The sequence below is a fragment of the Phoxinus phoxinus genome (assembly GCF_949152265.1).
Source record: "Phoxinus phoxinus genome assembly, chromosome: 21".
Classification (NCBI taxonomy): Eukaryota; Metazoa; Chordata; class Actinopteri; order Cypriniformes; family Leuciscidae; genus Phoxinus; species Phoxinus phoxinus.
In genome coordinates, this window is record NC_136896.1 from 3,439,887 (window position 1) to 3,456,252 (window position 16,366).

At 37.3% G+C, this 16,366-nt stretch overlaps 1 protein-coding gene across 4 annotated transcripts in view; it reads left to right on the forward strand.

Annotated features, from left to right (window-relative positions):
• Window positions 1–16,366, forward strand: part of dock1 (dedicator of cytokinesis 1) — a 203,708-nt gene continuing 187,342 nt past the window's right edge. For 2 of the 4 annotated variants that reach the window (XM_079595673.1, XM_079595672.1), the window contains exon 1: window positions 26–198. In XM_079595673.1, coding sequence (XP_079451799.1) covers window positions 156–198 — 43 coding nt within the window. In that variant the 5' untranslated portion in view covers window positions 26–155. Of the gene's footprint in view, window positions 199–16,366 lie in introns of all 4 variants that reach the window. The other 2 variants (XM_079595675.1, XM_079595674.1) reach the window with 2 other exon arrangements.

Sequence of the window (16,366 nt, forward strand, 5' to 3'; positions counted from 1 at the left end):
GTTCATGAGTTCAGTGATGGTGGAAAATGGCGGCTAGATGAGTCTTTCCACTCCTACAGAGAAAAGAAAAAGTGTGTGGAAAAACTCTGGATATATATATTTGGAATAGCGACAACAACACTCACGGGCGTCTCACAACACCTTCATCAGTGAAGATGTCGCGCTGGGTGCCCACGAAGAAAGAGAAGTACGGAGTAGGTGAGTAAAGAAGGAAACTTGCATGAACTAAACTTCTTTTAGTCCTGTTACAAAAGTTTGGGGACAAATGGCGAGATTCTATATTTCCATGCCAGTTTAGACTATGTGAGGATGTTTTGTGCTGAAGTGTTTTTATGAGTGTGGGTCAGTGTAATCAATGCGCTATTATATATTTGAGATGTGTGTGTGTGAGATTGACACAGACGCGCCTAGTTCCAGTGTTTCCTGCGCGGCGGCCTGATTGGAGCTCATGGATACATTGTTTCTCATTGTTACTCGCGCGCTGATACTTTGTAACAAGTTTTCGCGCTGTTATGTTATAAGAACCTTTCGCGCTTTAGTATTTTCCCGCGGGAGAATCTTTACAGCCGCTGCTTTCATTCGCCCGATTGTTTTGTTTGTGTTTGTGTTTCAGGGATCCCACTGTTATGCATAACCTGGAAGTATTAGGATATTTAAAAACCGTGATTTCCAGTCACAGATTTACATACACATACATAACCTGAACTATTTCATTGGATACTCACTGATACTGAGTTTTCTCTGTTATACTTTTAAATCCATATCCAGAATCATAAATACTGGGAAAGTCGAAGTGCGTGGGAAGCCTGATGTAAACAAACTCATTTTATTGGGCAACTATAATCGTGATACCGGGCTACGTTTATTTGTTCTTATCTGGGTGTTTTAAATGATGAATGTGAATTTAAATATTGTGTACAATATTTTTTTATACAGCAATTTTGTGCAGATATTACATTTAACTACTCTCTAGAATACTTCATTATTATTGGTCTGTACTCAACATATTTGGTCTGTGTCATGCAGTGAATTAATTTATCCCAGGCAACTGATTGCCAACATATCTGTGATAGTTTAATTTTTCATCATTCCTGAGCTTCCTTATGACTAGTACATTTAATTCAGGAAAACTACTACGTCTCTGGTTCGTATGTGTCCAAACATGTTTAGAAGTAGATGTTAACCAAGCACATCCGCAGTAAAGGAAAGTTGAACTATTTTCCAGGCGTTTCTTCCTTCTCGTATATAATGATAGACTGGATTGTTGTCACGCTACGGTATGTTGCCTCATTCCTCCAGCTGTGATTGACGGCTCTGAGTTGACATGTCATTATTAGTCATGACATTTTCCTAAATGAACCGTTTCCTGCAGCAGCCATAATAGTTTGCACGAATAAGTTCACTTAGAAAGTTCTTGAGAAGGAGGTTTTCAGAGATGTTTTCGAGATATAATAGAATCTTAATCCCATCTCAACTGGAGAATAACTTTATGGGTTGCATTAAATGTTGGATCAGTGGGATCTTTTATCGGCAGCAAACTCAGTCTAGCCCATAATTCTGGATTTATCTGCTCTCCTTGATGGAGACTCAAAATATCTCCAGCGTTCATGTTGAATAGAAACTTCTGTTCTGCTTGAGTTATTCAGCTCTTTTGAAATATTGTGGTCTTTACCTGTTTGTGTTGCTCCGTGCTTTTATAGCGACTTCCACTCGGAATGCAAAGGAGAACGAGGCGGTGTGTAGAAATATCTAGTCTTTGTTGTGTGTGTGTGTGTGTGTATTTTTACCCTGAGGGTGGTTGAAATCTACTTTGTTGAGTTTAAACAGTTCTGCCTCCTCCGTATTGGTGTAATTTAAATTCTCAAGTGCACTAGACTGAGGTGAAGCTACGACACCACGACAGGTAAAGGAGAAACATGTGGAAGCACATTTATGTGTGTTGCTTTCTTGATAGACTAACTGTTAAAAGTGGCATTTTCTGACTGCCTCCAGATGATATATACACCAATGATTGATTGACTTGGATTTATGCATTTATTTACTGACTTCCTTATACAGATAGTCGTATTATCATCCCTGGCATCGCTCCTTGATACACCATGTGTTGGTGAAATTTCAGAATAGACAGATTGTTCATCAAAGAAAAACATCTTTGATGAATTATTTAGTGATAAACTAATGTAGCGAGTGAAGCATGTAGTCCAAATTTTTTTTCTCAAAGTCTGATCAAACAAGTGCTTAGAGGAGACACTTTTGAGGTTCATGTTAATAATACAATGTGTAAATGGTGAGTCATCTTGACCTGCCACTTGTGTCCTGATCGACTGAGACTCGTGCATGTTTTGCTACGTTCACAGCACGGGCACGTCATGTCGTAATTATCGTAATTTTTGAGATGATGACATATTTTACTCTAAGCTGTTCTTGGCGCTTGCATCGCCAAAGTCATTGGTTCGATTCCCAGGGAAAGCAAGAACAGATAAGAATGTAAATGTGTACATTGAAATGCAATCTAAGTCACTTTGGATAAAAGCCAAATGAATAAATGTAATGTAAATGTGCTCGGACTGGAAATTATGTGTTTCTATGGCAGCACTATCAATGCTTAAATGAATCTGCAGCGGTCAGGTGGTACAAGTACGAGTTCTCCGAAAACTCCCAGCTTACACGTTGTAATTGCGAGCTCTACGAGGACTTGAACTCTTGTAATTACAGTAACTGATATGGCATGAATGCACATTTAATACCAGGTGTAAACAGGGTCTGAGAGTCATGTGACTAGGGGGCTTTGGGTGTGTCTTGATTTAGAAGTCTTTCCATCCGGCTCCCATCAAAAATGTTATATTTTATCCCTCTCTAGCTCAAAACTTTCACGTTTTGTCCCGTTCCCACAAGCAAAACCCGTAGAAAGAAGTCTATGCAGATTTTTCAGGCAGTCGTCCGGTTAGATTCTGTCTTAGTGTCGATTTGATCCCCCCACAATTTCCACACCCACAACGCCTCTCCAGTGACAGACTTGCGCTTGCTGTTATTATTAGATAATTATGTTTTGCGTGAGCACACAAATAATTTCTTTCTCCCGTTCCCGCGCACATATCAGCGTCTTCCCTCCCGCACTCAGCAATTCAAAACTTGTCCTGCGTCGCACTCGGTTGCCTCGGGTCCGGCCGATCAAAGATTCCCTCAGGAAGATCCCTGAAATCAGTCATAACTCAAACTCTGAGAGGTTTTAAAACCCATTATTGATGTTGAATCAAATAACTTAAACTGGAATGGAGAATGTGACGAAATTGGAGATTAAACCGAGTGTGTTGGGTTTGTTGTTCAAATTGAACTGTCTACATCAAAATGGCTAAAGTTAGCTTTCATTTATATCTAAGATCAAGTTATTTTCAGCATAGTTCTAAACAAAAGCCTCAAAGTGCATGGTTGTTCATATCTGTCAGTTTAAGGTTTTGAGTTGTGACCATAGTGGGTTAATTTCACATCCTCTTTTTTGTTTTTTTTTTGTTTTGGATTCTCTACACACCTCCGTCTCTCTGCATGAGTAAGTCCTGTGGTATTTGAGGAAGTGTTCTCTGAGAGAGGTGTGCTGCTTACTCGCTGCCGTCCCGTAGGAGTTTCCAAAGCAGCTTTAATAGGCTTTGTGTGTGTGTTGGTTGTTCCATTCATCCTTGAGGAGAATAGAAATGCAGTTTGTTTTGAGAGCTCTGCAGAAAGATGGCTGGCTGAGAGAGATGCAGGCATTGTGTTGATGATGCATGAACAATAAAACATGTTGTCTAATTACTCTTTGTGCACAGGCTTACCACCTGGAACCTTGCAGATGCGTATGTCCTTAGTGAACATGGAGGAATATTTATTTTTCAGCTAGTTTTAATGATCTTTTATCTGTGTTTAGTCATTATGTATTTGCTCTGCACTGCTTTTTTTTCTAATCAAGGGAAATATTGTTTCAGCCGAACAGCCATTGTAGCCACATAGATTCAAAATGTTTTTTTTATTATTATTATAAAATAAAATTTCGCTGCAAATAATCAAGGTATGTTTTTTTCACAGTGAGATTCATATTGAATAATTTTTTTGCATCAGTATAGCAGTACATGCATTTTTACAGCTATAATTTTATATAATTTTTGTTAATATTGCTTTTTAAAATATGAGAAATTACATTAATCATCATTCTAAAAAAATGCTGGGTTGTTTCAACCCAATTTTGGGTCAAATATGGACAAACCCAAACGTTGGGTTAAAAATGTAATTTAAACATTTAACCCAACGGCTGGGTTTGTCCATATTTGACCCAAAATAGGGTTGAAACAAACCAGCATTTTTTAGAGATGATCATAATTAAATTAATCTAATTAATTAATTTATCAGAATTGATATGTAAAATCATTGTGAATCTATTAATAATATTTAGTATTTTGGCCAGAAAGAATAATGTGCATGTCTGATATTCCACATTTTTCGTGTTTGAATGATCTCTGAGGTTTCCTTGTCTTGCTTTGGTTAGTCGTTTCAGAAACCTGATGCATGTGATGGTAATTTACAACCCCTTTCATTGTAGTTTGTTTCCTCAGGTTTGACTTGTGTCTGGCATATTTTGCATATCTAAAGCACTTTACGATATGCTTGCCAATTAATTAATGCTTGCACTATTTTGGATGATTACATACCTTTCTGAATTAAGGCGTGGAAGTAAACATCGGTTGAGCGATTTAACGAGAACCAGCCGTTTGGAATCGCTTCCAGTTCCGGAAGGCATCTTGGCAACGGTGCCAGCTCTGCACTTTTTCAATAAGAAGTCTGGCGCATGATGAAATTCAGGTTTTCAGTGTTTTTGTGTTTGTGAGTTGACTTTTGAAAGGTCGTCTCTGAACTGGAGAGGCTCAGCTGAACTTCCTGCATCCTGTAAATATTCTGGCATTCCACAGACATGCTTGGGATATTTGCACGGCACACCAAAAAACCCAGTCTCAGTCACCCACTCAACAGCGACAGTTACTCAATGGAATGGATTTTTTTGTGCAGTTGTTAAACAACTGGATGTTACACATGCTATGTTTGTTGCATTCATTTTTTATAAAGTGATTTTTTTTCCCTTTTAAAATATTCTTAATAATAGTTTCATGTGATTAATTCATTAAGAGACCAAAACATCAGATACTTGGACTAGTAAACAAGCACCCAGAACACCATAGCAACCACATATCAACAAGCCAATGCACTTAGAACACCTTAGCAACTGCATAAGAGCGGCACAATTCTGGATAAACTGAGAATCACTGCTTTTTTTGTTTAAAATAGAGATCATGATTCTCCAACAATTCTGATTCGACAACTTAACAAAACATGTTATTTGCTAGAGTTTTTTCTGACAAAATGTTAATTGCTGCATGCAGTCTAGCTATTTAAAAAAGATGAATACATTCTTTTTTTTTTTATCTGTTTGAATGAATAATTCAATGACTCACTCATAAATTCTTCACTTGTTTAATTACTGAATGAATCAGCGTTGTTGAAAGAATCTCTTGAATGAATGATTCACTGAGAAAAACATTATTTTTAACACGCTTATCGCCACCTACTGTACTGGTGTTACAATGTAATTGATACAATCTTTATTTGAAGCATCAAGTTACTTTCCAAAGGTAATTTTTTCTTCTATTTAGATTGCTACCGTAGATTTTACCGTAGATGTCATGTCCGTGTTTATATTCGAACTGTAACCCTTTATCCTAGTATTTCAGTGGTAATTTAAATGATGGACAGAAATAATGATACTGTGTGGTTGAAAAGACTGCTTGTGAAGCTGTTTAATACATGTACATGACAACTGCTCTCTCCGGATCAGTGCCAGAGCGGCCGACACAGATTTAAACATTCGCTGTGGTCTTACTTGTCAAAGGTTTAATAGACACAGCCGAATCATTGTCATTTAGGAAATCGGAATACCATTTTTTTTTTGGATTAATCGTTAATTAATCTTATTCAATCAAGCAGCTCTAGCATCGTGTCTTTTCCAAAATGTAAAAAATAAATGGAATTATTTTCGTTCATTTCACCCTTAATCTTTTCTTTCTTTTGTTCATTGATTTGTTCTTTTTCTTTCTTTCTTTCCGTCATAACTTCAGATCTGTCATCCAGCACAATAACATATTGTTTGATGGGTGACATTCTCAGATTCTCAGATTTATGCTTTATGCCACTCATCTTCACATAACAATCTTGAAGACAGAAGCATGCAAATGTCATATCGGTTCCGCCATGTTTGCAGTCGTGATCTAAGGAGTGTTTGGAGTTTGACTGCTCATTGTGTGCATGTGAAATGAGACGCCGCTGTTCTCCTGTCCTTCACTTCTGTCACGTTACCGTCATTCTTCCCCCTTTTGATTAAAGTTGAATTGTTGTGTTGTAAACACGTCACCATTAATGTGCCATAACACGTGGATGAGAGCAAGTTTGGAGAGGAGGTTGAAAGACGACTTTTCCCTTTTCTTACGGTTGTTGATCCTTTGAGACTTTAGCTAAATAACAGCTGCAAGATTGTTCTTGCTGTATGAATGATTTATATGGCACTGTAGAGCCAGCATGTTCTTTTTCATATTGACAAGGCTAAAATATTTTCTGAATGTGCAAAACTTTAATAGGGTGTATTACTGAGTGGTGACTATGCAGTCATTAAGATGTTCAAAGGTTTTCTTTTGCATGTTCTGTTGAAACTTTATTTTTCCAGCATTGGTTGGCACTGGCAGCATTTACTGCGAGTCAAGGTGCTCCGAGACACTAAAAACACCAGATCTTGAGGATCTTTAGGCCATAGAACTGCACTACACTTCACTTAAACACACACCCAACTGTTCCAGAAGAAAGATGACAATCGGGGCGATTTCTGTGGTCATGGGTTACAGTGAGAGCAGTTCAAAGATGGCCGTTGTCACGGTCTTGTGACCTTACGATAGCCTGCGATAATTTTTTGGCGGTATCCGGCATTTAGCATGAACATCTCAGTGTGTTTGCTGCTACGACGTCACCTATGTCTACTGACTAGCCAACAGAAATACAATATCAACGCGACATGGTGCTAAAACTTCAAACTACTTATACTCGATCTCCATTTGCGTAATTGGCATGGCAATCTGGCCTCTTCTCTAGCCATGACCACACGTCAGTCCATATTTTCCACTTTTGCTTCCTCTTTTTTTTTTTCAGAGCATATAAAATTGCCAATTGCGATTCATCTTGAGTTTGAGATATAGAGTTTACCACTAGCGCATGCTGATGAGGTTGAATTCTTCTATACTAACTTGCGTCGTAGCCTATGTCATCATCGTACAGTCTACATACCCACGTACCCACGTTTATTAGATTTATGTCGTACAGTATGATCTAATAGGGTTGCCGGCATAAGATGTTAAGATAGATTTGTCACAATGTTTTGGGCTAGGTTTTTAACAACTTTTAAAGTCCCCATGAAATCAATTTAATTTTTATTTTATTTTATGGAATCTTGCAATGTTATTATAAATAATTTATCCATGCATATGATTAATTTTTTATATTTTTTATTCATGTACCCTTGTAATCTTTAATCAAAATAACCCGTCCCCCCCTCTTGCAGTGACATCTCTTGTTCTGTATGTTCTGATGACATGTTTACTGGCGTGGGGGCGGGGCAACCTGTCACTGACATGAGATCCACCAATAGCAAACCACAACCATCCAATCAATTCCTCATGGACAAAATCAAGTCCCGACTCCTGTCCTACTTTTTTTTTTTTCTAGTTCGAGAAGCCGTTTCACTCAGATATACGTCACAAAAGAATATCGTAACGTCCGGCTAATGCTGACTGTGTATGATCAATTGTAATCGTGATACTTGCCTTTGCAAACATCCTTGGATATAAGTCGTACTGTACTGAAGAGCATGCAAGCTAAAATGACTGGTTGCGTTCAGTCCTTACAAACTGCCACTTATCTCTCTGCTGTTATCATTCCCTCTCTGACTGGCGGTGATGTTTACTTCGGTATTCTGGTGGTTTCTGCTCTACCCAACACTTTGGCTCCCCAGATAAGGAAATGCCACTTCCTTTGGCTTCAGAAAAGCCGCCAGTGAGAACTGCAGCTTGACTGAAGACAATAGTTCTGTTTGTACTCGCACACACAAGCGTATAATCTCTCATTATCTCCAGTGCGCTCCTGATTAACCTCAAACACAGTCTGGTCTGTGTTTGGACCCTGTCAGATGAGAAGTGTCAGAAAGACTCGGGCTGGTGAGGGCGATAGGCGAGCGTGAGTACTCGTGGACGGTGACGGCACTGATCAGTCATCATAACACGGTTGCGTGACTTGACTGCTTTTTTAACTTTGGAAAATGTCACACCAATCAGAGTTTGCAAGACGTGCCAACCAGATTGGATACAGTGCAATTTTTGGCACTACAATTTGCTCAGTATTCGGATAAGTGTACAGCATCGTGCTGAAAACATTGTACATGCAATGCATTGCATAATGAACCGTTTTAACAGATTTTTTTTACATTTATCTATTAAAAGTCATTTGCACTGTTCATATGGTAGTATTTAATTTTCATTCAATTTCATATCAACACAAACTCTGTTACAAATCAAAGTAAAGTGTGCTGAAAATGTAATTGCATTGGAGAACTCCTGGCATTCAAACCGTAATTAAAGGCTCATCTCCTGTTGAACGTGTTCTCTTATGAATCTGCGTCTCTCTTTACAGCCTCATTACTTCATCACTTTGTCCTTTTGTCTTTTGTTGTGAAGTAACTAACTAAAAGTAGTGATTCTGCTAACGTATCTTGGGCACAGCCATGTAAAACTGATTAAAATGCAGCAATAATCAGATGCTGTGCAGGATTTATTTCAATAAATCAGTTTATTTTAAAGAAGCGATGAAAATGATAACAGATTTACTGATTAATTTGCTCAGTTTTGTTCCAAGACAGTCCTCAGTCTTGATGAAAAATGGCTGTTTATCAGTACATTATCAGCTTATTTCTATTAACTAGGTGTTTTTATAGTTTTATAATGTCAATTTAAGTTATTGTTTGGTGTTGCTGTGCAAATTGAGTTTTTTGTTTTTGTTCAAAATAAAAACTCATCTGATTTAATATTATTAATATGCTTTTGTGTATGAAAAAGGTGCTCCCTCCAATCCTCCTTATAATAACTTGTGTCGATAATAACAGGTTTTTGTTAGTAACTTGTAGTTTAGCTGGCTACTTTTTCCCAGTTGTGTCGTTTAACTGTAGTATGCTACACTTCGAAGGCTTCCTCAACATTGTTGTTAGTATTGTTTTGGGCAGGAAATATCCTGTGGTGTCATTCGTCCTTGAATAAATGTTTCCTTATTTAACTTATTTTCAAAATGCGCACACACTCACTCATAGAGAGATAAAGATTTTTAGGACAGTACTCATAATATTTTTTTGTAAGCACTACTGAAATGCACACCCCATCTTTTTCATGTTTTGCAATTTGTGATCATTTATATTGATGGTTATCTTGTAGTTTATATGTTTTATAAGACCCTGCACCAAGTGAAAAGTGTCTGGTTTAATAACTTCAACTCCATTTATTTCTGTATAAGCGCAGTCAAATATTGAGTGAAACACTTTATCAGTATTCGTTCTGTTGTGCATCTTGCAAGTCAGAAGTATACCTGCCAACCTCTTGCAGGTTTCAAGCCAATCCTGTGTGAATGTCCTCAATCCAGGTCTTAGTTATATTGAGGATGTGTGTTATCATATGAAAACATGCGTTTCTGGACAGTGTTTGTAATGTAATCCCTCTTTAGAGTTGTATTTCTCAGTTTGCAGTGAGGCAGCCTGATGCCCGTCTGTAGATTAGTCTTCCTTAGAGACATTTGAGTAATTCTTAATAGATTTTCAACATGAATTTTGAATAATCTGGGGATTAGGGATTCGAGTTATGTGATATTATGAGCTTTGGTCTGAGAAGATGTGATAACTGGATTTCTCAGAGGGAAACGCTCAGGGTTTAGGGCGAAGGAATATTACTCTAATATAAAACCTTCCCATTAAAAGTCTTTTAATACATTTGTGGTGATTCAATAAAATGTGTAATGCAACCCTATTCTTTAAGTGTCTCAGTCACATGGGAGCAAATTACAGTGGCCTCGGCGAGCACAAAAGTGACAAACAAAAACATCAAAACATAATGAAAAATCTGCTGTTTTGTGGGATGTTAGTTCACCCTAAAATAATCCCATAATTTACTCACCCTCAAGCAATCCTAGGTGTATATGACTTTCTTCTTTCAGCCAAACATAATCAGTGTTATATTAAAAAACACATCCTATAATATCTCTTCCCAGCTTTGTAATGGGAGTGAATAGTAACTGAGATTTTGAAGCCCACAAAAGCACATCCATCCATCATAAAAGTAATCCTTATACGGCACCAGGGGGTTAATAAAGGCCTTCTGAAGCGAATCGATGCATTTTTGTAAGAAACATATCCAAAAGAATAACTTATAAACTGTAATTGCTAACTTTTTTCCTCTCTCGCGATAAGTACCGTATTTTCTGGATTATAAGTAGCATTTTTGTCAGAGTTTGGTCCTGCGACTTATAATCAGGTGCGACTTTAATTAATTCATACTGACTGCGATGAACCAAGAGAAAACATTACCGTCTACAGCCGCGAGAGGGCGCTCTAGTTGGCGGAGTTCAGAAGCGACACCGAGGAAGAACTCAGTGGATTCAGTGTTGTGGAATGAGATCGGGAGCTTGGTGAACTTGCTTACCGGTAACTTGTTGGACTCGCTGGCTAATGTTAATTCAGCCTATTCAGCCTCAGGTATATGTTCTTTATGCTACTGTGTCGCTGAATAACTGTTAATGTGTTACGCTAACATACCGGACACCTATTCAGCCTGCTGTTCTGTGTTGTGGAGCTGAATAACTTGCCTTTCCAGATTAAATGTCTGTTCTTGATCTTGCATTTATTTAGAAATTTATTTCACAAAACCCGACTAAATGTTTTTTTCCTCTTCATGACGCGTATTTTGACTGATGCGACTTATACTCCGGAAAATACGGTAATTCCAAAAATTATGGCAACAGATGTTGGTAGGTTTATAAATATATCGCAGCCACCACACTAGCCATTATTATTAATCGAAAGAGACTTTGGCATGTTTTCCGAGCATTAATGGCAAGGAAAGCCACTTCTACTTGGCAGCGCCACGTATGACGCATTTCTCCCTCCTATCTGCTTCAAGGTCTTGATAAATTGTGGCTTTTCTTTATGATTTTAATAAAGAACTCAGTCTCGTATTCTGTCCAAACATAGCACGCTATCTTTAAAGAATGATCGTGACTTTTACGTAGGTTTCATTGCAGTTTTGCTTTTGCTAAATATTCTTTTTTCGAGTTGTCTGAAAAACCATCTCATGTGAGTGTAAAAACTTTTTAGCAATATATAGGAGATTTGTGAAATTTGTGAAGCCTATTTTCAATTCACAATTTCAATTTGCGTTATTTAAAGGGTAATGGAAACGCAGCTATTGTTATCAACATAAATTTGATCACAATCTCAATTATATCTATTGCCCAGCCCTATCTGAAAGTTACACATCTATAATATAGCTCCATGTTCATAAACACCCATTAACCTGTGGCATTACTGTGACAGTCTGTTCGTCACGCTCTGCATTGTGTGTGTGTGTGTGTATTGATTGTGTTTTGAAGGCCTCAGTCGTCCTGCTGGTGTCTGATCTAAGTCTCTCCTCCGGCCAGATGGTTGATGCTGTGCTATTGACTGTGAATAAAGGGTCAAGAAACACACACACACTTGTTCGGTTAAGAAGGTCGGCCGTACCCCATTCATACAGCCCAGCATTTTGACAGATGGGCAGATATGAGCATCATCTCTTTGGCATATTTACCATACACTATCCCATAAGCTGAGATGATTCTTTGTTTGGGTTCAGTCCAGACACTTTGGAGACCAGAATAAGCAGAATTAAAGAGAAAACCATACCAGACCATCAGGTCAAACTCAAAAGTGCAAATGTCCTGGAGACTTTCAGCAGTGAGTCTGAGTTTAGTTCTTATAAAGTGTGAAACAACCTCTGAGTCTGTAAATCGGCACATTAGCAGTCGAGCACAGAGGTTTTTGTGTTAAACAGATTTATTTTGTGCTGTTGAATTGAACATTTAATGTTTTTAAAATCATTTAAAAGAAAATGTTTTTTACACAGACAGTTTATGGGTAAGTTTCTGCTCACCAAGGCTGCATTAATTTGATAAAAAATACAGTAAAAACACTTATTGTGAAATATTATTACAATTTATAATAACTTATTTTTATTTGAATATATATCAGAAAACTCTGTGATCAAAGCTGAATTTTCAGCATCATTACTCCAGTCTTCAGTGTCACATGATCCTTCAGAAGTCAGTATAATATGCTGACTTGCCACTAGAGAAACATTTATGATTATTAATGTTGAAAACAGTTGTGCTGCTTTGTTTTTTTTGTGAAAACCATGATGCAGTTTATTTCAGGATTCTTTAAATATAATGTTCAAAAGAACAGCATTTATTTGAATAAAAAAATAAAAAAGTTTTCACTGTCACTTTTGATCAATTTATAGTGTCCTGGCTTTTTATTTACCGTATTTTCTTTCTTTTTCTGTAATAAGCTAAATGTTTAAGTCAATGGAAAAACAGTCATGAGACACGCAAGAACCAATGTTTGTCATTTAGCCTGCAGGACACGTCTTGACATGCCATATTGAAATGTACATGAGCATGATTTAATTTGAGCGCTTTCAGTGAATAGCATCTTGTCCCTCACACAAATAAATCATATGAATTCAGAAGACGGATTATACAACACACAAGTTGTATAGTTTTCTGAAGTGGTGCTTTTTGTCATTTTTTATTGTGATTATATTAATTTAAGACTTTTTAAAATTATTGCTTGTTCAATTTATTCAATTAAAATGAGCAGGACAGTCACAGTATCAGTACGTTCAATCCACTTAAATTTGTTTCATGAAAGTTAACTTAATCTTTCAAAATAGCTTGAATGTAACTCTACACTCTTCTCTCATTTAGTATACGCAGTTCTATGAATATGCAAATGAGCCCCGCCTCCACTTCCTCACTCAGCTCAGAGATCCACTGGTTGACGATCACACGTTGATCTGATTGGTTACAAGGTCGTTTGTGACGTCAGAAACACCAGCGATTTCAAACCGTGTCTTTGGTTCACTGCAGTTTTAAGGAGAACATACTCAGCAATGCTGTCGACTTATGAATTTACACATGGTTTGTCTTAAAGCATATTAAAACACCACAGAGACATATAAACATTTAAAATGAGATTTTCACCAAAGGGAAACTTTAACATGTCCCTTGAATAAAGTAAGTGAACGACATGAGGGGTAAATGATGACATTTCTGAGTGATGCACTTCTAAGGACTCGGCCGGTCATTTTTTTGAATAAATAATATTTCTTTTGTTATTTTGATGTTGCTCTCGTAAAACATTGAGGCTGTTTCTGGCCCCCTGTGGGACCCTTGATCGCATCCTCTATCAAACACCCTGCAGCTTTGGGCCCGTCAGAGAGCGACATGCTAGTAAATGTCAATGATGACATGGCTTTAAAATCCAGTGTGCTCGCGTCATCATGACTGACAGAGATTAATGACTCTTCTGTCGGCTTCAGAATCGTATGGCGTATGGCTCAGCTGTACCTGTGAGACCGAGCAAACAGGGATGTGCTGTTTTATTGAGATTTGTTGAGAGAATGTGTGTGTGTGTTGTGTGGTCTGTTTAAGACTCGTCCTGTCAGTGGTGTTGCATGAATCGGTCTGTTGTGGTGTAGATGCAGCAGACATATGTGACGTCTCTTACCAGCTGCCCAACACATCTATTGTTCTCACCTAAACGTCATCCTCATTAACATATCATACGTCACACTCGTTTTGTTTTGAGAAGATCTTTTCTTGATAAAATATTACAATTAATTTATTATATTAATTAGTTTTTATTTACATAATTACTTTTATTTACTTATTTTATGTATATAATATATTTATTTTCTTAATGGATTTTATTTATTTATTAATTACACACACACACACACACACACACACACACACACACACACACACGTGTGTGTGTGTGTGTGTGTGTATATATATATAAAATCAATCTTGAATAAGGACAGACGCTGTCAAGCTCCAAGAAGTTATCTGAAATCATATAATAATAGTAAAACATACTGACATTTTTAGTTGTTAAATTGTGATCTCTTTCAGTGAATAACAACTTAAATTAGTTTTTTGCACTACATTAGGTTTTCTGAAGTCTTATGAACAACTTTTTTGCCAATGGTGGCTAATAGTTGAGGTCAAATGTGTGTAAATTACAGACATGTAATTTTTTGGTGACTAATATACTTTTTAAAATAACTAAATGTATCTATTCTGAGATTGATTCTGTTATTGTTTGATTGCTGGCCTGCCCTGGACTGTTCCAACTTTGACTAAACTCATTGTTGAGCTCTGAACAACAATAGCTGATGACTCAGGGCTTTGAGCGCATCATCAAAAAGTGTTTTATCTCGCCGTGTGCAGAACGAACGACTGACGCGAGCTGCAGCTCTGGAACTGCTGTTTATACCAGCTCTCATTACTGGGGTTCATAAAGTTTTAGAAGAGAAGGAATGCTCTGCTAAATTATGATTTTCAGGGTGAACCAGCTCATTTTATGTAGGGATGCACCGATATGAAAATTTTGGCCAATGCCAATATTTTTTTTTTTGTTTTTTTTTTTGAAAGCCAATAACCGATATATTGGCTGATAAATCTAAATCCAAATTTGTATTTAATTCGAGAACCTGATTACAATTTTATGTAGCCTATATGACAGATATAGAGTACTGATATTCTTCAGTAGAGTTAATGTTACTTTTTTTTTTTTAAGGGTTACACAATATATCAGCCACCATATCAGTATCGGCCAATATTATGTTCATTTTTAATGTTGTCTTTATCGCCCTGATAATAAAATTTGGCCGATATTTTAGTTCTATTTCCTTCAGCTGAGACACTTTAGATGCACACTCTTTGCCTTGCTGGTTTTGAAATGCTTGAAATATAATTGGAATCACTTCAAAAAAGAAAAATACAATTAAGTGCAACGTGTGCAGTGCAAGTCTGACATACAGGCTACATGAAATAATAATGAGAACATTATAAGTGTCGGCTTGGGACATGCTGTAAATAGTGAGTCTTTTGTTTTTGCTCTCAAAAAGTAGTTTAGATTTACCATCCAATATATTGGTTGTCGGCTTTCAAATATAATTAATTATTGGTTATCGGTTTGGACCAAAATATTTATATCGGTGTAAGTTATTTTATATTGTGTGTCCCGTGCACCATTAGATGCAAACTAATTGAACTTGCTCAGCAAAGTTCTCTTTAAACTATTGCATGACCGTCGTTGACCTGAACGTGCAAACTGATTGTGTAAGAATGGTTATATGCTGATGTCCACTATAGCGCTCGCTGAGAATCTGCACACTTGCCTTGCATGTTTCATAAAGCAACGATGCATAAAACACCAGCCCTTTATTTACGGTGTGACCGTGGCACTCATTATCTCCCAGAATTCCCTGAGCTCATTAAAAATGTGCATTTGATTGGCTGTGCTGACATGATGATAAATGTCGAACGTTAACCCTTCCTCTTCTTCCATTCTGTTTTATTGTCTAACTGGGATCCAGAGGCCATGATCGCACCGGTTCATTAGGAGAGTTTAGGAGCGAGAGGGAAGCTCTGTAAGATAATGCTGGCAGGACGATGCTCTGGTCATGATGGTCACTTGCTCTCCACCATAGGGGATGTTCTTGTGTGGCATTTAGGAGAAGACCGTATTAAAAGACAAGGTTAATTAGTTTTATCTGTGTTTGGCTCTGTCTCATTAATGCAGGATATTCTGGAGAGATTGCTGGCAGGTTTGTCTTGGCCGGTCCACCTCACAGATAATCTCATCTGAATGGTGCTTTTCTTTTAGTTTAATCGGAGTAGATGACCTTATGTCAGCGTGCACACAGTTTAATGTACAGTGACTAAGTAAGCCATTGGTGGATTTTCCAGCCGCAAAAGTATAATTCTCTCCATTAAAAATGCATTCACTATATTTAATGAACTACACTACCATCCAAAAGTTTGGGCATGGTAATTTATATATTAATGTTTTGAACTCTTATGTCACCAAGACTGCATTTATTTGATTAAAAAGTAATAGTTCAGTAAAAGTACTGCCATATGGTGGTAAATCTTATTAGAGTTCAAA